Source organism: Spermophilus citellus, assembly GCF_964194105.1.
Source record: "Spermophilus citellus genome assembly, chromosome: 1".
NCBI classification, from domain to species: Eukaryota; Metazoa; Chordata; class Mammalia; order Rodentia; family Sciuridae; genus Spermophilus; species Spermophilus citellus.
In genome coordinates, this window is record NC_138182.1 from 239,429,558 (window position 1) to 239,454,961 (window position 25,404).

General features: G+C 39.4%; 1 protein-coding gene across 3 annotated transcripts in view; it reads left to right on the forward strand.

Annotated features, from left to right (window-relative positions):
- Positions 1-1,138: 1,138 nt before the first annotated feature.
- DEPDC1B (DEP domain containing 1B) overlaps positions 1,139-25,404 on the forward strand; it is a gene marked incomplete at its 3' end in the record, with an annotated part of 93,534 nt that continues 69,268 nt past the window's right edge. For all 3 annotated transcript variants that reach the window (XM_081305026.1, XM_081305027.1, XM_081305028.1), the window contains exons 1-2: positions 1,139-1,230; positions 7,730-7,995. In XM_081305026.1, the coding sequence (XP_081161152.1) occupies positions 1,183-1,230; positions 7,730-7,995 (314 nt within the window). In that variant the 5' untranslated portion in view covers positions 1,139-1,182. The remainder of the gene's footprint in view (positions 1,231-7,729; positions 7,996-25,404) is intronic.

The window sequence follows — 25,404 nt, forward strand, 5'->3', positions numbered from 1 at the left end:
CAGGTCCCAGATGTACAAGACTCTAAAATTTCTACATCGTTCTCTTGTGCTAAGGACAGAGTGTCCCTTGGTAGCCTTTGCCAAGTACAACTAGATCTCTTTCATGAAGTTTGGAGGTTTAAAAAAAAAGTTGTGATAGCATTCACTTACTGGAAGTAATAAAAAGAAAACCCTACCTTTATTTCCTTTTCTGGTTACAAAAGTAATATATATGCATCTCAGGACTTTTTTTTTTTTTGGCTTTTAAAATGTGGTTGAATACATATTTAAAGCACAAATAGGAGGAGAGGGATTATGAGGGTGCCATTAAGATGGGAGTCCCACCCTTTACAGCTCTTATGGTGCTCACTGAGGTGATTAGACTTGAACTCTGAACTCGAGTCACAGATATCTAGAGTCAGGGCCTCTGTTGTGCCTTTGAATAGTTGCAAATGGGACCAACAATTCTTGGGGTGGGGGCAAAGGGTGGGTAAGTTAACTCTGAGCAGCAAAAAAGTACTCAGACCTATAACAAAGTACTGAAAGTTTCAATTCGATGTAACAGAAAACTCAAGGGGGCAGGCAAGGTGGGAGTGGATGGGGCAGACTACTATCCTCTATCAAGACAGCACAACTGGAGCTATCTGGGATCTTTTCCAATTATTTTTGCTAGTACACTCTAGCTACATTCCTTGTGGCTCTCTGCCTTTATCTAGTTTCTAAATGCCCCTCAACTTGTACAGGCTGTCAAGTCGCTTTATTTCATCGCCCACTTCTCCCAATCTTAGCAGCAACTGCAGGTTCACGGTGCACTCGGTGTGGCTAACTGGGATTTATCTATGCACCGGGTTTCACACCTCCATAAGCCTTTTTTTTTCAGAGAGCGTGTGGAGTGGGCTGGCCACAGGAGCGTCCGAGAAGGGTGCCAGGCAGCTCCGCCCAGCGCGGACCGAGACACCCTAGCACAGTCACACCGAAGGTTGGCCCTCTCTTCACCCTAGGCGGCTAGGTGACTGCAGCTGCCTGTGTAGCAGGAGGTCACCGTGGAGACGCTGGGCTCCGCCCACGTGGCCCAATTCCGGCCACGTGCCTCCACGTGCCGACCAATCAGGACCCGGAGCCCGCAGGCTTGAGATTCAAACTGCTACGAGGCCGGCTCCGGATCGGCGCGGTCTCTGCCGCAGCCTTAGCTGCGTGCGGGCCATGGAGCACCGCATCGTGGGGCCCGGGCCTTACCGGGCCACCAAGCTGGTGAGTGAGGGTGCGGGGGCCTGAGCGGAGCCGCGGGCGCCGCCGTTTCGTGGCTCGTCCTAGGACAGCCAGCGAATAATCAGCTGTAGCTTCTGCCGGGCAGGCTGGACCGATTTGTGAAGACTTTCCTCTGGGTCTGCGATTTCTTCCTGAACGAACCTTTAAAAAGGGGCTAAGGGGTCGGCAACCCAGCCGTGGGGAGTGGGTACAGCATCGTTCCTGAGACGTTGCCTGGGTTCTCCGCAATATACTGGGCCTCCAGATTGAAAGCGCTGCGAAAACCAGGCTGATCCCCTTCTGCCTTTGTCCCCTAGCTCCTAACGCCTGCGGCTGGGAGGAGAAAGACCCAACCTGAAACCCTAGGGCCACCCCACCCGCTGTAAATCTCATCCTTTGCGGCAATTTAGGCAAGGCGTGTCTTCTTCCTGTGTGACACTTGTTGACACTCCCCGAAGTATCCTTTCTAACGGTGCTCAGAACAGAGGTGGATCGCTCTAGCACGTTTCTGGCCCGTGGCGTTTCCATCAGCATTGACCTGAGGGATGGACCTTGGTGGATAATCAGCCTTTGCAGACTCTACTGAACCAGGGTGCTGCCTTTTCATTTGGAAGGCAAGTTTAGTGTTAAGAGGTGTACCTGATTTATTTTATGACCTTGAGCATATACTTTGTGATTTCTGCCTCAGAAGATTACCATAATGGAATAAAGGGTGACACCTTGGTAATGTTCATGGCAAGTTTTTAGAGGACTTTCTATGGAAACTGATGGTAAATTGGGAGGAAGGAAACTGACTCCTTGGTCTGTCAACCATTGCTGGCCACATCTGACTTGGAGTTGAGTCTCATTGCCCTTTGTGCCCTTAAGGAATATCCAGGAAAATGTGCTGGAGTGGCAAAGTTACACAGCCAGTATGTGGCAAGTACAACTGGATCTGGAATTTTGTTTTCTCTAAACTCCCAGGCCAGTTGTCTTTATAGTACTGCTTTTATATTTTTATACTAAACAGGAAGGGGGTGGAATAAATATCCTGGAGAAAAAGAACAGGAAGCATATTTTCAATACTAGGAGTTGCATCTTATAGTTTGGCTTGTGATGTTATAAACAGTTATGTTGTGTGATTTCTTTAGACTAAGAGCCTGAAATAAGAGACAAAAATATTTTTAAATCACAAAACAAATCTGTTTTGTTCTTCCTTATTCTTCCATTTGTCTCTTTAAATATAGCATGCTATGGGAAAAGTCACATTCTCAAGTTCTCTCGTATTATTTGTTGACATAGGATATTTTCTTTCTACTGTGTTGGGGATTGAACACAAGTGTCTACACTGATATACACCTTCAGCCAGAATATTTTCTTTCTAAAGGTGACTGAGAATAGTGTATTGCTGGATTGCTTAAAGATGACTTAATTCAGAGCCAGGTGTGGTGGTGCAAGTCATAGTTCCAGCTATTCTTGTGGCTGAGGCAGGAGACTTGGAGAGTTGGAGGACTGCTTGGGCAACATAGCAACATCCCATCTCAAAACAACAAAAATCTAATTAATTATTTTTTCTGAGCACAGTAGCCAAATAACCACCTAATTATATTAGAAATAAGTGAGAGTAGTGTTTGTAAGCAGTAGCAATAGCTTTTTATTCTTTTTTGTAGCATTGAAGCTTGGACCCAGTGGTGTCCTACTGCTGAGCTACTTAACCAGCCCTTTTTGTTTTATTTTGAGATGGGGACTTGCTAAATTGCCCAGATTGGCTTTGAACTTGTGATCATCCTGCCTCAGCCTCCTGAGTTGCTATTGTGCCTAGATGATCTGGACTTTTTGGTGCAAAAATTCTAATGAGATATGAAAGCTAGGTATCAGCAGAGCATTAAAAAATCATATATAGGCTGAGGCAGGAGAGTTGCAAGTTTGAGGCCAGCTTCACCAGCTTAATGAGCAAAAAAAGCAAACAAAAAAACCCCAACAAAAACCACAAACAAAAATCCAAGAACAGGATATAGCACTACCAGATTCAATTCTTTATACCAAAAACAAAAACAAAACAAAAAAACTAAAAAATCAATTATTAAAAATATGTGAAAATTGTTTAAAGGTGTGGCTGTGGTTTGAATGTATACCCCAAAAGTTCATAATGGGAAATGTAATCCCAAAGGTATTTTTGAAGTAAGGCCTTTGAGAGATTATAAGAATTTGAGAAGATATGAGGGTAAGGTCTCCATAGTAGCATTAGTGGCATTGTAAGAAGAGACACCTTAAGTATACTTATTCTGTCTTGCCATGTGATGCTCTCTGCCATGTTATGTTGCAACAAGAAGGCCCCCTCACCAGATATTGGAGCTATGTTCTAGACTTCTCAGCTTTCAGAGCTATAGGCCAATAAACAAACTTTCTCTCTCTTTTAATTCTTTTTAGTCATGCATGACAGTAGAGTATATTTTGACATAGTTATACAAACATGGAGTACATCTTATTATTAGGATCACAGTCTTGTGGTTCTACATGATGTGGAGATTCACTGTGGTGTTTTCATATAAGTACATAGGAAAGTTAAGTCAGATTCATTCATTCTTTATAAATTATCCAGTCTCAGATATTTTGTTGTAGCAACAGGAAATGGTATGTGGAAAGGCCTTGATGTTCACGGGTGCTTGATATAGGAAGCTGATCACCGTAAAACAGGATTCCAGATCTTATTATCAGATTAAGTACCTGAAAGGTATTTGCCAAGTTGTATATCCTGCTAGGGTTTTGCTTTGACCCTAGAGATTCTTTCTGACTATAGCATAGATTGAACCCCAAAATTTGTTTTGGGAGATTATCCTGAAATTGTACATGTTTTCCATATATTTAAGAAACACTCTATCATTTGCAAAGGAATTTCATAGCCATAACCTCATTTAACCTGACAACAAACTAGCAAGGTAGGTGAGTAGATAGAGAAATTAGTTGATGGACTCTTTATGGGCAGGGATTTTCTTCTATTTGTATACATTCCTTTCTTTATCTACTTGGCTCTTTGGGATTTAACTCAATCACAGGATAAGAAGTACCTGTATGAATTGGTTGTCCTCATTAGCTGTGTAGTTTGGAGTAAATTCTTCACATTCTGAAAGATGGTTATTTTGAAGATTATGAATGTAGAAGATAATGGGGAGAAAAGTTTGAAACCTATTTCTAGTTTACAGGGACAAATAGGAAAGTTATTTACTCACACTTATGTTTTAGAAGCAAAGACTAGGCAAGAGTTTAATGATGGGTGGAATAATTCTGAGGGATGCCAAGAACATTGCTGGTGGTGCCATTGGAGTCTTCTGGCATAGGGCTGTGGAAAGGCTATGGCTATTTTTATATAGAGCGCACTTGGACACCTCCAATGTCCACTCTGCCAGCTGACTAGTGGGATGCTGACTGAGTTTTTGAGTTTATATTTATTATGGATATTGGTCTATTGTTTTCTTTTTTTGTTGTGTCCTTGAGTTTAGAAGGGTTCCTTCCCTTCCAACTCTAGGGAATATGTTTGAGGAACATTGGTGTTAGTTCTTTAAAAGTTTGGTAAAATTCGGCAGTGAAACCATTCTGAACTTATTTATTGCTGGGAGACATTTTATTACTAATTCAGTCTCGTTACCTTTTTCTTTTTAATTTATTGAGGATTTAAAACATATATTCAATTTTTTTGGGGGTGGGTGGGTGGGTACTGGGGATTGAACACAGTAGAACTTTTCTGCTGAGCTACATTCCCAGTCCTTTTTATATTTTATTTTGAGAAAGGGTACTGCTAAGTTGTGAAACTTACTAAATTGCTAAGACTGGGCTCAAACATGCAGTTCTTCTCCTGAGTTTCTGGGATTAAAAGTAAGGGCAACTATGACTATTGGTTCAATTTTGATAGGTCATATGTGTCCAGAAATTTATCTGTTTCTTCTATTTTTTCCAATTTATTAACATAGTTTTTCAAAATAATCTCTAAAGGTCCTTTTAATTTCTCTGGTATCAGTTGTAATGTTTCCTTTTTCACCTCTAATTTTATTTATTTGGGACTTCCTTTTTTTTCCTGATTTATCTAAGCCAAACATTTGTTAATTTTGTCTTTTCAAAGAACCAACTCTTTGTTTCTTTGATCCTTTGTATTTCTTTTAATCTCTATTGTAAATTTATATGCACCAAGTCAGAGCATTCAATTTTATGAAACAGCCACTACTGGACCTAAAGAGAGAAATAGACCTCAGTACAATAATCATGTGGGACTCTAATACCTCACTAACTCACCAATTGAATGCACCAAGTCAGAGCATTCAATTTTATGAAACAGCCACTACTGGACCTAAAGAGAGAAATAGACCTCAGTACAATAATCGTGTGGGACTCTAATACCTCACTAACTCACCAACAGATAAACCAAGACCAAAAACTCAACCAAAAAAAAAAAAAATCAAAATTGTTATACTAGATATCAAATAAACTTAACAGGCATTTATACAATATCCCAACTTCATGAAGCTTCATGAAGAGGGGTGAGGCCAGAACACAGCTTCCCTCTCTATGGCACTCACATCCAGTCTTTACTGCAATGCATGATCTGACAGGGTTCAGGTATGGCCAATTTAAAGGACCTGCATATGTGTGGTATCTGCTGCTGTTGTGGGGATGTCTGTGCAGGAGTGAGACCTCAGATTCCTCCTAGCTCTGTCTGCTTGGGGACAGACAGGTTGACAGCTGGGCACTTATTTCCCCCCCTCTTCTTTAAGTAGAGGTATTTACCAGGGTTCAAATGGGACTGGGTTATGGCTGGAGCTGGGTGTAGTTCCTCTCAACTGGGCTTTGAGTAGCTCATTGGTAGAGTACCTGCCCATTGTAAAAAGGTCCTGTGCCTGATCTCTCGCACTGGGAAGAAAAACAACACAAAACAAAACCATTAAAAAAAAAAAATGGAGGGGAGCACAAAAAAAAAAAAAAAAGAGAAAAAAACAAATAAACAAAAGAAAAAACAACAGAAAAATATTCCGCCTAGCCAATGTGCTTGGAAGAGTAAGCAAGGGTAGATGATGTGGCCTATGCCTTACAAAACTTCCCTCTGGGACCTTTTAGTCTGTGAATCCCAGGGGCAATGTGTTGGCCAGGGCTCTATTCTTTCAGTTGTAATACCTGCCAGGTATGAGTAAGGAGTTCAGTCTTGGCTGAACCTAGTTAAAATCCCTCTCAGCTGAGTTGATTGCCTGCAAGCTAGTGCAGAAGGCAGGCAGTGCCAGGAATAGGCTCTCTCTGAAGCTTCAGGTGGAGGTGGGGGACAGGCAGAGCAAAATCAAGTGTTGCCTTGATGACTCAGAGGGGAGGGGAGCAATGAAATTCCACAGTTCAGTGCTGGGGGTGGGTGGCAGGAACCAAGTGATCTGCTGCTGCTCTTGATCCTGGTATCCTTGGTCCTTGCAGTTGTTTAGAACCACAGTGACTGTCTTGTCCCTGGTCTCAGAGGATAGATTCCCCATTCCTTAAATTCTACCATTCCCCCCACCCCATCATACAACTCCGAGTGGATTTATTTTAATTGCTCTCTTGAACCAAGACCCTCTCATGAGGCATCTCCCTGCTGAAGAAGTATAATGGGATGACTGCAGGGTCCCAGAGATGGGAATATGTAGGGGTGTCTGACCTTCAGAACATTACAAACTCAGACAATAGGCCCTTTCTCAAGATGGTTCCTGGCTACAGTTCCTTGGGAGTTCACTGGGGGGGGGGGGGTGCAGTGAACTTCTCTAAAGCTAGCCTGCTGTGAAGACCCCCAGGACTGTTACCTGTTTATGCTCTATGTTTGCAAGGTGCTGGCTTCTGTGCCAACAGCACTTGCTAGGACTCTTTCACTTTTACTGTGTCAGAGGGGAGACTTCCCCTCTCCTGGGCATGGTGCTGGGCCGCAGGCATTGGAACACTCTATTCTTCTTGCTATTGCTTTTGTTCCGGATCTCCAGACCTCACCAGGTCTCCATCTTTCTGCAGTTGAATTGCAGTTCTCTGTCATGGCCACTCACTTCAACACGCCACCACACACTTTTTGGTTCTATCCAGAAGGAGAACAGATGAGTGTGCTGGGTGCCTCATTGGTCTTTCCTTCCTCAATATATATTTTTTTGGTGGGGTGAATGGATGGTGAACTACCCTTAAAAAGTTGCCTTTTTTTTTTTTTTTTTTATGGTGCTGGGGATTGAACCCAGGGCTTTGTGCATGCTAGGCAAGAGCTTTACCATTGTGTGATATCCTCAGCCCTTAACCATTTTTAAGTGTATACTTCAGTAACATTAAGTACATTCACACTGTTTTGCAGCTTTTACCACCATCCATTCTAGAACATTTTTCATAGAAGGCTGTAAATAAAAATCTTTCAAGTTGCCATCTGTTATCTAAACAGTTTTTTAAATGAAAAATCACATCAATTGATTTAAGTATTTAGAATATAATAACTTAAAAAAATCAGTTAATGACTAAATGTCTTTCTCTTCTTTTACCCTAGTGGAATGAAACAGTGGAGCTTTTTCGTGCCAGGATGCCATTACGGAAACATCGTTGTTGTTTTAAGAGTTATGAACATTGCTTCACAGCCACAGAAGCTGTGGATTGGCTGCATGAGTTGCTTAGGTGCAGTCAAAACTTTGGTCCTGAAGTGACTCGCAAACAAACAGTCCAGCTGCTAAAAAAGTTCCTGAAGAATCACGTTATTGAAGACATTAAGGGAAAATGGGGTCAGGAAGATTTTGAAGACAATCGTCACTTATACAGGTAATGGCGACATATAAACCCTGAAGGAAGAATACAGAGTGGATCTGGTTCAGTCTGTTGAAACTTCTTGACAGGAGAGAATTTATCTTGTTCATTAAAGCAATTATTTGTGGTGTAACAAGTGGATTAAATGTATCCCTGCAATAAAACTTATTTCATTTTTTCTTGGCCCCTGTGGGCACCCTGGAACAATCTTTTGTCATAATGAGTTTTCAGTAAGCAAAATTTTTTCTTGCTTTCTGTTCACCTGGTTGCAAATTTAGTACTTCTAGAGAATTTAAAAGGGTGAAAATAGCTCTGGGTTCAATGAAGCTTTGCTGAGCCTTGGGGATTCCTGTATTCTAGTTGGCAGAATGTTTCTGATCCTTACACAGCTCAGCCATATGAAGAATTATGCTAGAATTCTTAAATTAAATCTGGCCATGCAAAACTGCTATTATCCAAACTTTTTTTGTTCACATTTTAGTGCTATTTTTTTTTTATTATTTTATTGTTGGTTGTTCAAAACATTACATAGTTCTTAATATACCATATTTCACAGATTGATTCGAGTGTGTTATGAACTCCCATTTTTACCCCGTATACAGATTGCTGTGTCACATCAGTTACATTTCCATTGATTTACAAATTGCCTTTCTAGTGACTGATGTATTCTGCTGTCTATCCCATTCTCCACTATCCCCCCTCCCCTCCCCTCCCCTCCCCTCCCCTTCTCTCTCTCCATCCCCTCTACTATAAATCGTTTCTTCCACTTCTATAATTTTCCTCCTACTCCTCCTTTCCTCTTATATGTAATTGTGTATAACCCTGAGGCTCACCTTCCAATTCCATGCAATTTCCCTTAACTCTCACTTTCCCTCCCGCCTATCATCCCTGTTTAATGTTATTCTTCTTCTCCAGCTCTTTGTCTCTACCCTGTCCTTGGTTACTCCCCTTATATCAAAGCAGACATTTGACATTTGTTTTTTAAGGATTGGCTAGCTTCACTTAGCATAATCTGCTCTAATGCCATCCATTTCCCTCCAAATTCTATGATTTTGTCATTTCTTATTGCAGAGTAATACTCCATTGTGTATAAATGCCACATTTTTTAATCCATTCATCTATTGAAGGGCTTCTAGGTTGGTTCCACAATCTTGCTATCGTGAATTGTGCTGCTATGAACATCGATATAGCAGTGTCCCTGTAGCATGCTCTTGTTAGGTCTTTAGGGAATAGACCGAGTAGGGGAATAGCTGGGTCAAATGGTGGTTCCATTCCCAGCTTTCCAAGGAATCTCCATACTGCTTTCCAAATTGGCTGCACCATTTAATAGCATTAGTGCTATTTTATTTACCACCAGGTAATCCAAGAGAAAATGTGGGTCTCTTTCCTTGTACTTCTTTCTTTTATTTTCTTTTTTAAAAAATTTTTATTTATTTTAAAATTTTGATTTATTATATTTATTTTATTTATTTTAAAATTTTGATTTATTATTTATGACAACAGAATGCATTACAATTCATATTACATATACAACACAATTTTTCATATCTCTGGTTGTACACAAAGTAGGGTCACTTCCTTCATGTCTTCTTACAAATACTTAGGTTAATGAAGACATCACATTCCACCATCTTTCCTACCCCTATGTCCCCTCCCTTCCCCTCCCTCTCCTTTTTCCCTTTGTCCTATCTAGAGTTCATTTAATCCTCCCCCCCCACCTCACCCACCCCCAGCATATTATGGAGCAGCATTCTTAAATCAGAGAAATCATTTGGCATTTGGTTTTTGGGATTGGCTAATTTCACTTAGCATTATATATTTCCAGCTTCATCCATTTACCTGCAAATGCCATGATTTTATTTTCTTTTAATGCTGAATAATATTCCATTGTGTATATATACCATGTTTTCTTTATCCATTCATCTACTGAAGGGCATCTAGATTGGTTTAGCTATTGTGAATTGTGCTGCTATAAACATTTATGTGGCTGTGTCCCTGTAGTATGCTGTTTTTAAGTCCTTTGAGTATAGACCGAGGAGTGGGATAGCTGGGTCAAATGGTGGTTTCATTCCCACCAGCAATGTATGAGTGTGCCTTTTTCCCCACATCCTCGCCAACACTTATTGTTGTTTATATTGTTAACAGCTGCCATTCTGACTGGAGTGAGATGAAATCTTAGAGTAGTTTTGATTTGCATTTCTCTAATTGCTAGAGATGTTGAACATTTTTTCATATATTTGTTGTTTGATTGTATATCCTCTTCTGAGAAGTATCTGTTTAGTTCCTTGGCCCACTTAATGACTGGGTTATTTGTTTTATTGGTGTTAAGATTTTTGAGTTCTTTATATACCCTAGAGATTAGTGCTGTATTTGACACATATGTGGTAAGAATTTGTTCCCAATTAGTAGGCTCTCTATTCACCTCACAGATTGTTTCTTTTGCTGAGAGAAGCTTTTCAGTTTGAATCCATCCTATTTGTTGATTCTTGATATTAATTCTTGTGCCAAAGGAGTATTACTAAGGAAGCTGGGGCCTAATCCCACATGATGGAGATTTGGGCCTACTTTTTCTTCTAATGGACACAGTGTCTCTGGTTTAATTCCTAGGTCATTGATCCACTTTGAGTTGAGTTTTGTGCATGGTGAGAGATAGGGGTGTAATTTCATTTTGTTGCATATGGATTTCTAATTTTCCCAGCATCATTTGTTGAAGAGGCTATCTTTTCTCCAATGTATGTTTTTGGTGTGTTTGTCAAATGTAAGATAACTGTAATTTTGTGGGTTTGTCTCTGTGTCCTCTATTCTGTACTATTGTTCTACAAGTCTATTTTGCTGCCAATACCATGATGGTTTTGTTACTATTGCTCTGTAGTATAGTTTAAGGTCTAGTATAGTGTGATGCCACCTGCTTCACTCTTCTTGCTAAGGATTGCTTTAGCTATTCTGGGTCTCTTATTTTTTCAGATGAATTTCATGATTGCCTTTTCTAGTTCTATGTAGAGTTTCATTGGGATTTTGATCAGAATTGCATTAAATCTGTATAGTGCTTTTGGTATTATGGTCATTTTGACAATATTAATTCTGCCTATCCAAGAACAAGGTAGATATTTCCATCTTCTAAGATCTTCTTTAATTTCTTTCTTTAGTGTTCTGTAGTTTTCATTGTAGAGGTCTTTCACCTCTTTCGTTGATTCCCGAGTATTTTATTTTTTTGAGGCTATTGTAAATGGAGTTTTCCTTTCAGAGGATTTGTCACTGATATACAGAAATGCCTTTGATTTATGGGTATTGATATTGTATCCTGGTACTTTGCTGAATTAATTTTCTAGTTCTAGAAGTTTTCTGGTGGAATTTTTTTGGGTCTTCTAGATATAGAATCATATCGTTGGCAAATAGTGCTAATTTGAGTTCTTCTTTACCTATCCATATCCCTTTAATTTCTTTTATCTGTCTAATTGCTCTGGCCGGTGTTTCAAGAACTCAGTTAAATAGAAGTGGTGAAAGATGGCATCCCTGTTTTGTTCCAGCTTTTAGAGGGAATGCTTTCAATTTTTCGCCAATTAGAGTGATGTTGGCTTGGGGCTTAGCATAGATAGCTTTTACAATGTTGAGATATGTTCCTATTATCCCTGGTTTTTCTAGTGTTTTGAACATGAAGTGGTGCTGTATTTTGTCAAATGCTTTTTCTGCGTCTATTGAGATGATCATATGGTTCTTTAAGTCTATTGATGTGATGAATTACATTTATTGATTTCCGTATATTGAACCAACCTTGCATCCCTGGAATGAACCCCACTTAATTGTGGTATACTATCTTTTTGATGTTTTTGTATTCGATTTGCCATAATTTTATTGAGAAGTTTTGCATCTATGTTCATTAGAGATATTGGTCCAATTATTTATTTATTTTTTTATTTTGATGTGTCTTTGCCTGGTTTAAGAATCAGGATGATATTGGCCTCATAGAATGAGTTTATAAGTGCTCCCTCTTTTTCTATTTCCTGAAATAATTTGAAGAGTATTGGTATTAGTTCTTCTTTAAAGGTCTTGTAGAACTTGCCTGTGCATCCATCCGGTCCTGGGCTTTTCTTGGTTGGTAGATTTCTGATGGCATCTTCTATTTCGTCGCTTGAAATAGATCTGTTTAAATTGTGTATATAATCCTGATTCAATGTGGGCAAATCATATGACTCTAGAAAATTTTCAATGCCTTTGATATTTTCTATTTTATTGGAGTACAAGTTTTCAAAATAATTTCTAGTTCTCTTCTGTATTTCCATAATGTCTGCTGTGATATTTCCTTTTTCATCATGTATGTTAGTAATTTGAGATTTCTTTTTCCTTGTCTTTGTTAGCATGGCTAAGGGTCTGTCAATTTTATTTTTTCAAAGAACCAACTTTTTGTTCTGTCAATTTTTTCAATTGCTTCTTTTGTTTCAATTTCATTGATGTCAGCTCTGATTTTAATCATTTTCTGGTTTTTACTGCTTTTGGTATAGATTTGTTCTTCTTTTTCTAGGGCTTTGAGATGTAATGTTAAATCATTTATTTGTTGAGTTTTTCTTCTTTTAAGGAATGAACTCCATGCATTGAACTTTCCTCTTAGAACTGCTTTCATAGTGTCCCAGAGATTTCAATATGTTGTATCTGTGTTCTCATTTACCTCTAATAAATTTTAATCTCCTCTTTGATGTCTTCTGCAGCCCATTGATCATTCAGTAGCATATTATTTAGTCTCCAGATGTTGGAGTAGCTTTTATTTCTTGTTTTATCATTGATTTCTAATTTCATTCCATTATGATCTGATAGAATGCAGGGTAGTATCTCTACTTTTTTATATTTGCTAAGAGTTTGTGGCATAGTATATGGTCTATTTTAGAGAAGGATCCATGTGCTGCTGAGAAGAAAGTGTATTCTCTTGTTGAAGGATGATATAGTCTATCTATGTCAGTTAAGTCTAAGTTATTGATTGTATTATTGAGTTCTACAGTTTCTTTGTTCGGCTTTTGTTTGAAAGATCTATCCAGTGGTGAAAGAGGTATGTTAAAGTCACCCAAAATTATTGTGTTGTAGTCTATTCGACTCTTGAACTTGAGCAGTGTTTGTTTGATGAATGTAGATGCTCCGTTGCTTGAGGCATATATATTTATAATTGTTATATCTTGTTGGTGTATATTTCCCTTGAGTTGTATGTAGTGTCCTTCTTTATCCCTTTTGATTAACTTTAGCTTGAAATCTACTTTATTTGATGTGAGGATGGAGACTCCTGCTTGCTTCCACAGTCCATGAGAGTGATATGTTTTTTCCCAACCTTTCATCTTCAGTCTGTGGATGTCTTTTCCTATGAGATGAGTCTCTTGGCGGCAGCATATTATTGATTTTTTTAATCCAATCTGCTAGTCTGTGTCTTTTGATTGATGAGTTTAGGCCATTAACATGCAGGGTTATTATTGAGACATGATTTGATACAATTTGATACAAATTAACCTGACTTGGTTTCTCCTTTGATTATCTTTCCTTTAGTGTAATCCCCCCTCTGCTGTTTTTCATTTCCTCTTCATGGAATATTTTGCCAAGCATGTTCTGTAGTGCAGGCTTTCTAGTTGTAAATTCTTTTGTTTATCATGGAAGGTTTTTATTTCATCATTAAATCTAAAGCATAATTTTGCTAGATATAAGATTCTTGGTTGGCATCCATTTTCTTTCAGAGCTTGGTATGTGTTGTTCCACGATCTCCTGGCTTTGAGGGTCTGGGTTGAAAAATCTTCTGATACACAAATTGGTCTCCCCCCATATGTTGCATAATTTGTCAGTTACCTCAACACCTATATGTAGGTGATAACTTCCTAATTTTAAAGGAAATTAATAAGGTCAAAGTTATTAACTTGACTAAAGTCATCTAGTTAGTAGTGAAAGAGTCACAAGTTAAATTGGAGTTAATCTCTGAAGTCTGTGTTTTTGTCTTATCCAGGCTATCTCCACTTCCACAAGTTGAGGTTGGCTCAATTAATTAATTAGTTCATGATGAGTCAACACAAAGGATAACAAATGAGATAGTTGGCGTAGCCAGCATGTGTTTATATTCACAGAGTTTCTGTAACACATTGAGTACTGTGTAATACATATTAAATGTTGAGCTGTCTTCTTCAAGAAGTTCTTATTAAATAAAGAAGGTAAGGGAAATATAATCAACCCAAATACATATATGAATAAAGCAAGGGCAAGGAGGTATTCTGTGTCTGTGGACTCCGAAAACGCTACATGAAATATTAATGCTCTGATTGCAACCCCCTGCCCTGCACCCTCCACCCAGTGCTAGGGATCTCCAGAACCTTTTCAATGCTAGGCAAGTACTCTATCACTAAGCTCTACTCCTAACCCTTGATTACATATATATGTGTTGGATAATTTTATAAAAAACTTGATGAGTAAAACCTTTATTTTGGGCTGAGTCAAAAATTATTTATAGACTTAAAATGTGTGTCATCTTTGTCTTGTGAATGCATTTAAGTTTGTTATTCATGATTTTTTTTTGGTCAAAGAGTTATGTAAAAATAGAAGGGAAGAATGAATTTTGAAAGAAAGGAAAGGAAGCTCCTGCTATCCGACTGTCCATAATAAGAGATGTTGCAGAGAAGTGCCCAGCGCTGTTTACTCACTTCTCTCCTCCTACCAACACCAATGACTAGAAAGAGTTCTGGTTTTGTTGCTGGTAAGACTACTTTAGATTTCACTAACAGGAGCTCAGAAGTGAGTGAGACGGCTGTCGTCTGTCTTTACAAAGCTTTAAGACCCTTGACTTCTGATGGAAGAGAACCAGTTACATTATCTTGTACTTTTATAAGACATTTCATAGGTCTGGGGACGTAGCTCAGTGGTTGAGTGCTTGTCCAGTGTTTTGGTCAGTTTATTCTGCTGCTGTGAATAAAGGACCCGATCAGCACAATTATAGAGGAGGAAAAGTTTATTTGAGGGCTCACGGGTTTTTTTTTTTTTTGTCTTAGTCTACCGAAGGCCGGCCCCATTCCTTGGGGCTGAACATCATGGCGGTAGAGGGTGGAGGAGGAATGCAGCTCACATCATGGTGACCTAACCAGGAGGCAGAAAGTCCACTCTCCAGATACAAAAGATATACACCAAAGCCACACTTCAATTTCCAACTCTTCCAGCTGTACCCTACCACTTCAGTTAATCCCATCAGGGTTAAGTCACTTATTAGGCTGAGGCTGTAACTCAATCATTTCTCCTCCAAACCTTCCTGTATTGTCTCACACGTGAGCTGATGGGGGACACCACATTTACACCATAACATCTAGCATGCATGAAGCCCTGTGTTTGATTCCAAACATGAGGGTACTACTTTACGAGGCAGTTTCATCTCCATGGTCTCACTTGATCTTCATGACAATCCTAGAAGGTAGACAGGGTGGGTATTTTATCCTTAGAGAATCACTTTTCCCTTTAAAATGTTTAAATAAAATAGCAGGAATGTTCTGGTAAAAGAAGCTTCACACTTATCAATGTGTCTGTCTATCTGTGTATGTGAATAAATAATTGCATGGTGTTATTTAAACATAATTTTATGGGTTCTAGAATTAACAAAAGTGCACTATGATGATTGTTTTGGACTATTTAATGAGAAAGTAAACAGTTGTGGATTTTTTTTTTCCCCTAGGGATTGAACCCAGGGCCTTATGCATGCAAGGAAAGCACTCTAAAAGCACAACTTTTGCAGGATGGTTTTGGTTGTCACGACCCTGTGCCAGCCTGATTTGCTCTCAGAACTGATCCCAGCTGTGGTGGATAGCTGTGACTGAGAAGGTGTCCTACTTCACCTTCACTGACTTGGTTGTGATGTTTGAGGTCTATTGTGCAGGACCGTTTTTCTTTTATTCTGCTGCCTCTGTATCTGAGTCCCATCCCATCCCCCCTTTTTTTGTTCCTTCTGTTCTTAATGTATTTTATTTTCACTTTCCTATTTCTTTTTCTTTTACTTTAGTTCTCCCTCTTTTTCTCTATTACCTTTTCCTTAGGTGTCCTTTTTTGGTGGACTATTTTTAAAATATTAATTTTAATTTTGAACTAAAGTTTGCTATTGTCAGGTTTTTGGAATAATGTTATAGTCACAGGTCTTAATTTCAAAAGCAGAGGAATCATATTATCTAGTTAAAGAAGTGAGGACTATGGTATGTTAGTATGTATTGAATATCCCTAATCTGAAAATCTAAAATCCAAAGTGCTTGCTCCCAAATCCCCAATTTTTGTGATCATCACATTGAAAAATTTTGAGCACTGATATGATGCTCAAAAACTTTCATAACCCCAGTGCAGTGGTACATGCCTGTAGTCACAACTATTTGGGAGGCTGAGGAAGGAGGATTGGTTGAGCCCAGATTTTGGAGGCCCAACTGGGCAACATAGAAAGACCCTGTCTCAAAAAAGAAAAGAAAAGTTTTAGATTAATGGGGCAGAATAGAGAGTCTGAAAATAGACATATACAAATATGACTTTTTTTTTTTTTAATTCTTGTTGCTGAGGATTGAATCAGGGCCTTGCATGTGCTAGGCAAGTGTTCTGCCACTGAGCTAAATCCCCATTCCAAGGTCAATTGATGTTTGTCAGGTGAAAAGCAATGTAATGGAAAAATCTTACTCTTTTCAGCAAGTTATTTTGGAACAGTTGTATGTTCATTCATCTATATGCAAAAAAATTAATTATGAATCAGAACTTCATAATTCAGAGGGGGCCATAGATGTAAATGTAAAACTAACACTTATAGAAAAACAGAAGAAAATCTTTATGTCCTGAAGTTAGACAAAGGATTCTTAAGACATAACACCAAAAACACCAATCAGAAAAGAAAAGATAAATTGGGCTTCATCAAAATAAAAAACTTTTGCTGTGAGACACTATTAAGAGGTTGAGAAGACAAACTGCAACCAGGAAAGAACATTTGCAAACCACACATATGACTGGTACTGAGAACATATAGAGAATGCATAAATTTAGCAGTAGTAAAGCAACCACCCAATTAAAAAATGAGCAAAAGCCAGGTGTGGTGTGCACATGCCTGTAATCCTAGGGGTTAGGGAGGTTGAGGCAGGAGAATCTAGAGTTCAAAGCCAGCTTCAGCAAGGGTGAGGCCCTAAGTTACTCAGAGATCCTGTTTCTAAATAAAATATAAAATAGGGTTGGGTATGTGGCTCAGTGGCCAGGGTACCCCTGAGTTCAATCCTGGTACCAAAAATAAATAAATAAATAAATAAATAAATAAATAAATAAATAATAATGAAAAAATGAGCAAAAGGCTTGAATAGACACTTGAAAGTATTCAGATAGCAGATAAGCACTCAAAAAGATGTTTAATATAGTAAACCTTTGGGAAGTGCAAATTAAATCCATGATGAGATACCATTACATATACGTTTAGAATAGCTAAAATGAAAGTACTACAATGTTGAGTGCAAATCCCATACATTGCTGGGGAGAAGTCTAGATTGGGTCACTTTGGAAAACAGTTTGAGAGGTTCTTATTAAAGTTAATAAATACATAGATTATATGACTCAGTACTCCTACTCCTGGATATTTACCTTAGATCAATGAAAACTTACTGTCCACAGGGAAACTTGTAAGTGAATATTTTATGGCAGTTTTATTAATAATTACCAACAATTGGAAACAACCGAAATGTCCTTCAGTGGTTGAATGGATAATCATTGTACTTCCATAAAATGGAGTACTAGGGGTGGGGAAGGATGTGATGCTATAAAGTGAGAGCAGGGAGGAGTAGTGGAGCCATTCTGTTTCCTGATTGTGGTGGTGGTTACACAAATGTGTAAATGTGTTAAATTATCATGAGGACTCCCACACCCCCCAAAAAAGGGCAAAAGACCAATTTCTGTAGGATAAGCTAAAGATTTGAGGTCTCTGTACCTATAGTGAAAGAAACCTGAATACAAGTTGTTGGAGTTATGTGACCCCTCAGTCATTTTTCTGTGGCCCTGGGGAAATTCTTTCATCACTGTGCTGTAGGTCTTAGTGGACCACTTACTCCCTCTAGTGGACATCTTTTTTAATTAGGAAAGTATAAAATGTATGTGTGATTTATATTTTATTTGCTCTTTCTCATTCCATTAAGTCCTGAATTCTTGTTTTTCAACATGTAACATTGTTTTAATACATACAAAGGCACCATAGGCACATTTCACTGAAAAACATGTGTTGACACCAAGTCATCTTGGTTCAGTTGATATTATAGTTGGCTCTAAAGTAATACCAACACACCTTGGCTATATGATCAGTTCTTCAGGAAACAGATTTAAATGTCTGAAATTCTAAGACAAAATGTGGGAAGGCAGGGCAGGTAGAGACACAGTGAGTTATTTTCATGTCTTAAGAGAGCAGGAAGGAAAAATTTTCAATCTTGAGTTGGTCAGTTGAATTTGGTGGTGGTTGGGGAGAGGAGGGGACATGGAGTTGTGGTTGGTGGGTTCTGTCTTTTTCTCCAGAAAATGGTAAAAACTGACACCAGTTGATTTTTCGCTAGATATTTTTTTACTTTAACATCTGGTTTGTTTCTAGTTTTAGAAATATTCATTTTATAGAGAGCACAAATAAACTTGCCCAAAACAATTTTGTGTCTATGCCATCCTTTTTTTTTTGAGAGAGAGAGAGAGAGAGAGAGAGAGAGAGAGAGAGAATTTTTTTCAATATTTATTTTTCAGTTTTCGGCGGACACAACATTTTTGTTTGTATGTGGTGCTGAGGATTGAACCTGGGCCGCACGCATGCCAGGCGAGCGCGCTACCGCTTGAGCCACATCCCCAGTCCATATCCTTTTTTTAAAAAAATTAAGTATATTTTTGTTTGTTTTATTTTGCTTTTGGAGTGCTGGAGATTGAATCCAGGGATGCTAAGCAAGACTCTACCACTGGGATACATCCCCAGCCCTTTTTAGTTATATTTTTATTTTAAATGGGCACAGAGTAATTATACTCATCCATTGGGTACAGTGTGACATTTCAACACATCCATAAATGTATCATGATCAGATCAGAATGATTGACACATTTGTTATCTCAGATATATATCATTTCTTTCTCTTGGGAACATTTAAAATCCTTCCAGCTAGCTATTTTGAAATATTGTTATCACCCATTATTATCTTACTGTGCTATAGAACATCCTATTCAATTATACCTGGACACCCTTTATCTGCCTTTCTCCATCCTGTTGTTAGCTGGACAAGTTCTTACCTTCCTGGGCATCAGTTTGCCCAAATATAAAATGACAGAGATGACAGAGTTGAGCTGGATCTTTTCTTTTCTTTCTTTTCTTTCCTTTTCTTTTCCTTTCTTTCTTTCTTCCTTCCTTCCTTCCTTTCTTTCTTTCTTTTCTTTTCTTTTCTTTTCTTTTCTTTTCTTTTCTTTTCTTTTCTTTTCTTTTCTTTTCTTTTCTTTTCTTTTCTTTCTTGTCTTCCTTTCAGTGCTGGGGATTGAGCTTAGAGCCTGATGTGAGCATCTCTACACTGAGCTATATCCCCAGCTGATGTCCTAGATCTTTAAGACACACATTAGTTCTAAAGTTTTTTTTTTTTTTTTGTAACAGAGATTAGACCCAGAGGTGCTTAACCACAGAGCCTTTTTAAAATTACTTTTGTTATTAACCCTCTTTAAAATTATTTTTAAAATTTGAGACTGGGTCTTGCTAAGTTACTCAGGGGCTCTCTAAATTGCTGAGGCTGGCTTTGTGATCCTCCTGGCTCAGCTTCCCTAACCACTGGGATTTCATGCATGTCTCATGGGGCTCAGCTTAGTTTTAAATGTTCGTGATGGCAAATATTAAGTACCTTTTGTGTGTTTCTGACCCAAGGCAGTGAAGGAACTACAAAGGAAATACAGAATGATTTGTTCTTTCCCTAACTTTGTAATCTCTACTGAGAGAAGATAAATAGAAGAATCAAGGCAGTATTTAATTAATTACCTAAAAGAATCCTTAACAAACAGTAAATTAGATTTGCTGTCCTGGCAACCCATGGATTGACACATCTGTTTTGTTTGGCCAGCATAGTATTTCCAGTCATTAACTTTTTCTATCTCATTCTTAGTTTTAAGTTTTGTATCTTTTGTAAGGGTACTATTTTCTTGTGGTTCAAAATTTACAAAGTACAAAAGAATATATACAATGAAAAGGCTTCTTCCCCTCTCTCTCCCCCAGCCACCCAGTTCCTTTCCCTACAGGTACCCAATATTATTAGTGTCTAACATAGTTTCCTAAAAAATCATGACACTGACTGCCAGGTATGGTGACATACCTGTAGACCCAGCTGCTTCAGAGGCCACAGCAGGAAGATCACTTGAACCCATGAGTTTGACATTAGCTTGTGCAACACAACAATACCCTGTCTCAAAACAAAACCCCCCAGAGAATTAGGAGCCTGAAAAGTTCTGGAAGGGGCATATTCCCCACCAATTCCCTATAATATTAGTCCGCCTGGCCAGTTCAGGAACTGTGCCTGGTGATCCAGTGTGGATGGAGTGTTTGGGGGAGGAAGAGACTTCAGCCTGGCCTGTAGAGTGGGGTAGGATCTGGATAATAACAAGGGATTGGAAGGGAAAGAATGTTTGAGGTGACAAGGATGTCAAGGCCAAGGCTCTCAGTTAGAAACACATCAGAAATCTTTGCTGGGAGAAGAGGGTGGAGATGGACCTGCTTAGAACAGAAATCTCAAGTCAGGAAGGCATAGGGATAAATTTTGTTCAGTTTCTTAAATTTTGGATATGGAGTAGATTTTGATTTTAAAAGAAAGCAGCTAAGGCTAGTGTTTTGAGCAGGGATATAGTCTGTGTCGTAGAATAGTAATAGTTCCTCTCGTAAGGTAGAGAGGGACTGGTGAGGTTTCAGCGTGACTGGTGAGGGTGGTGTGGGCGGACAAGAATGCCTGTGCAGAAGGAAGGACCTGCATCTTCTAGCCTGATTGCAGACTAGACTGTAACTGCTGTGTGTGTAGTCTTTTACCTTTGTTTGAAGTCTGACTTTTTAAAAAAAATTTTTAATAAGGTGTTCATTAACATGGAATTGCTATGTTCATTTAGAATCGTTATTAATGTTTAGCATTTCTTTACTGAGCCTGACATGTCTCTCTAGTCTTTTTTCAAGCTAACTAATAACCCATAATAACTTTCAGTTCTTCAAACACATCTCTAGTGTTTAGTGGGTGTTCTTGTAAAAACTTTGCTCCTGTTCAGTGTCTCTGGAGCTGCTCTCTACCTACACTTCCTTCAAGGGTCAAACATTAGTGCCCAGTTTGCACCTGTGGAATGCTGAGGAAAAACAATATATAGGGATCATTTAACACTTAACATTATTTTTCTTGTATGGAATATCAATTCCTTTTCTATTTTGTGGGAATCCCTATGTGTGTGGGCTTTGTGGGGAGGCAGGTCCCCCATACCCCACAGTGGGTCCCAGGAGACTGAACACTCCCTCTTCCTACCCTTAGCAATGAGGGTGCAAGCACATGCCCTGCCCTTGGCTATGTGTATGCTCCTATCTAGGACTTGGATTCTTGAATGAGGTACAACAGAGAAGGCACAGTTTAGAATTTCTTGTGGCAGAAGTGATACCTGCAGAGGCAAAGATAGAAATGGACAGAGGCAGAGTTCTCCAAAGTCCATGGTGCCAACACTGGCTTTAGGAGGGACCAGAACTCACTGTGGCTCCTGCTTTGTGGCCTCCTCATCCCCCATTTTCTCAGCTGTTTTTTTCTTCTCTCATCTAGGGTTCTCCAGCTCTCCTATTGATTTCAGGCCTACTTGATGTCTTCAAATTCCTTCCTGGTTAAATTAGCCAGTACTGGTTTCTGTTGCTTACAACTGCAACTAAGAATTCAGATTGATATAAGTAATGCCTGTAGAATGAGCAAAACTGGGGCAACTTTTTGGGTCTAGGAAGTAGCGCAGCCATTATTATATGTATGTGGACTATCTGAAAGCAAAGCAATGAATCAGACTGGCCTGTTGCAGTCAGAGAAACAGAGAATCCTTGTAGGCCCAGAGGCTCAGGGGCCAAGAATGGGTAGGCCGTTTATACTTGGACCCTGTACTGAAAGTTATTTATTAAGCTGTTAAACTGACTCCACTGCCATCAGATGCAAAAGATGCCAGTGTGTAAGTAGGTGTGTCTACAGGATATTGAAACGTACTGTCTTGACTCAAAAAAAGTAACCCCTGATTATTGGAATACTTTTGTAGTGTCCATTTTAAGGTGTTTTAGCAATTAGCTCATGCTAATTTAACCCCTCATTGTTGTTCTATCTTGGCCCTTCATTTGTGGTTATAGATCCTGCATTGCATGTTCTCTCTCAGGTTTCTTTATTCCTTTCCTTCCTATTTATTTGTTTTATCCATTTGGTCATCCAACTTGCCCCTGAAAGTCTCTTTTTTCTTTGATCCTTACCCAGTTTTCTTTTTAAGGAATTCATCATACTTTATTATTATCTATGAGCTTCAGTAAAATAGAGAATGAAGCTGGAATCTAGAAATATCAAAGGAGCATGGTTCACAGAATGCTCTCGTTTAAACAGCAGAGAAAGCTCTTTTGGCTGGAGAAGGTAAAATGAATAAGAGTAATTCTGAGATATTTTTGCCTTAGAAACAAATTAATAAAGACATAAAAGTATTAATCAGTTTTTCTCAGTTAATTAAAAAGAATATTTTTTAGTTGTAATTGGACACAATACCTCTATTTCTTTTTAATTTTTAATATTTATTTTTAGTTCTTGGCGGACACAACATCTTTGTTGGTATGTAGTGCTGAGGATCGAACCCGGGCCGCACGCATGCCAGGCGAGCGCGCTACCACTTGAGCCACATCCCCAGCCCCCCTCTATTTAATTTATTTATTTTTATGTGGTGCTGAGGATGGAACCCAGGGCCTCACACATGCTAGGCAAGCACTCTACCATCAAGGCACAGCCCCAGCCCCTCTTAGTTAATTTTAATCTAACACTTGCTGAAAAGTGTGGGAACTTACCTTAAGTTACAGGTTGTAAGACAAGGTTTATAAAAGTTGCTTAAAAGTGAGGCATGTCATTCTCTCTAAATATGTGGAGTTGACAAGCTAAGAGACTGGGAATGGGAGAGGCCAATGTTCATGTGGGCCTCTGGAAGCACACTCTTTAGCATTTTATGGGGTTAATGTCTAGTCAGCATTTCACCAATTGCTAGATTAACACTTAATGTTCTGAGCTATTTTGTTAGAGGTATTTTGTGGTTTTGGGTTTTTGTTAATATCCTCACATGTGCTGCATTTCCCCCATCCTCTGCTTCCTTCTCTTCCATTCTCAAGCATTATGGAGTACACACTCTAGGCCAGACAGTGCTAAACACTTCAGATTTATGATCCCATCTTCTGTTTTGTCTGAAAAATAGATAAATTATCATCCAAACCCTGTACTAGGATGTGTGTCAGGCTGACTCAGACCCTGAAAACAGATTCTGGATCCTGGCAGATGGAAGATGCAAGGGACAAGTTGGGATAGTTGACATGCTTTATTTGGAGGTGGCAGCCAACACCTGACCCCCTAATTCCTTTCATAGGCCTTTTTTATGTGCAGGCCAGACAAAGAAGGCACATTGCCAACAGTTACATAAGTGAGTGCATGCTCACAGGAAAATGTTTATGACTTGGAGTACACATGATGAATCAGGTTGTTCATGACCTTGGCTAATACTAACAAAATGCCTGCCAGAATCCTTGGCGAGGGAGCCTAGTGTCACCATCTTGGGCCTGTCCTTTAGAATTATTCACCGTACAATCTATGTGTTTTGAGGTCTTCTGCAATGATTCCTTAGTGGGGAAGGCAGAGTCCTGCATCCACAGGCCATAATACCCACAGAAGCTGCAACAACATACAAGCAGAAAATAAGCTTTACCATATAGGATTACTAACAGTCATTTCTAGGTGGTGCCTAGACTAGCCCACCATTCCTGAAAAGGATCACCAGTTGACTTTTGTATGGCTGCAACTTCAGAAGTAATGTGCTAAAGCCATACTAATATTCTTTTGGTGGTCTGGAATATATATATATATATATAACTTTCAGTACCAAGCATGGCATATGCCATTCCCTGAGCTGCTGTTAACAAACCAAGTGCCATGTGATTCTGTAATACAACCGTACATATCTGATATACTTCTTCAGTTATTAGGGATAGAGCCTACTTTGTGTGATTTGGTGCTTGGCTATATGCTCAGATGAGGTAACTATCTATATCTCAGTCACCAAGGATGCCCCCTGTGAGAAAAACAAAGCCAAAGGATAATACCACCAGGGTGTCTGGAGATGGCAGCAGTTTAAGTCCTTGCTTAAGTACACCTTTATATCTCTATCATGTTTGCTTGATAGTAGGTTTGTTTATATCTCTATCATGTTTGCTTGATAGTAGGTTTGTCTTGATAGTAGGTTTGTCCTAATTAGCAGGCCTCTGGGGAAAGTTTTGATATACAGTTGCCAAAAAGTATGGGCAATCCCAGGTGTAACATCCTGTCCAATTCCATGGGAGGTATGGTCACCTGGGAGTACCAGGGGGCACTGGAAAAACAATCATACTTATTCTACTGATATCCAGTTGGATGTTCTGACAAGTGAATCTGGGGATCCAACCCACAGGTCTCTACCTTCTATTTTCTCCAAACCCTGGGGCGCTGGACCTCCTAGGTCTATAGTTTCAGCTAGGAGTCAGGCCATTCTGTCTCTTGCAACCATGAGCAAGAGATATTGAGTTGTGCCCAGCTTCCCTCACAATGGCTGCCTTAGTTTCATCCCATGTTGAAATAGTAGCAAAAGTTTTTTCCAGCCATGTCTAATTTTCCAGGGATGTGGTCTGAACTTTTCAGGGCTGTCCAGAAGCAGAACTCAGAGGCTCTAAAGTGCATATCCAGCAGGCAGATGTATGTGCTACTCTGGCATAGGTGTGCATTCAGTCCACAATGGTGTTGGCAAGGACACACGTTTGGATGAAAGGACAAAGCAGTTATAGTCATTAACACAGGTAAATCACGTCCATCTGAGGAAACTTAGAATGGCTATCCATCCTCTCGCCCTGCCCTCAGGGGCGAGCAGTTTACTTACCCTCAGTCGCTCCCCATACGGGCCACCAAATGCCGCAGTCTGGCTGGGCACAATTCAGGAGCCACTTGTCAAAAGAAACTAACTTTATTTTTAGAACTACAAATGCCAAACAAAACCGCTCCTCAGGAAAAACCCCTCAGAGCCCAACTGCCACCACCGGCTTCCCACAAGCCTCTCACCCCAACACAAACCTCACCACCTCCCACAATCCTCCTGCTCTTGAGGCTGATTGGCTGGGTCGTGTGGGCGGAGCCAAAGAAGTCCCCCAATGAGCAGCTCCGTGGAGGA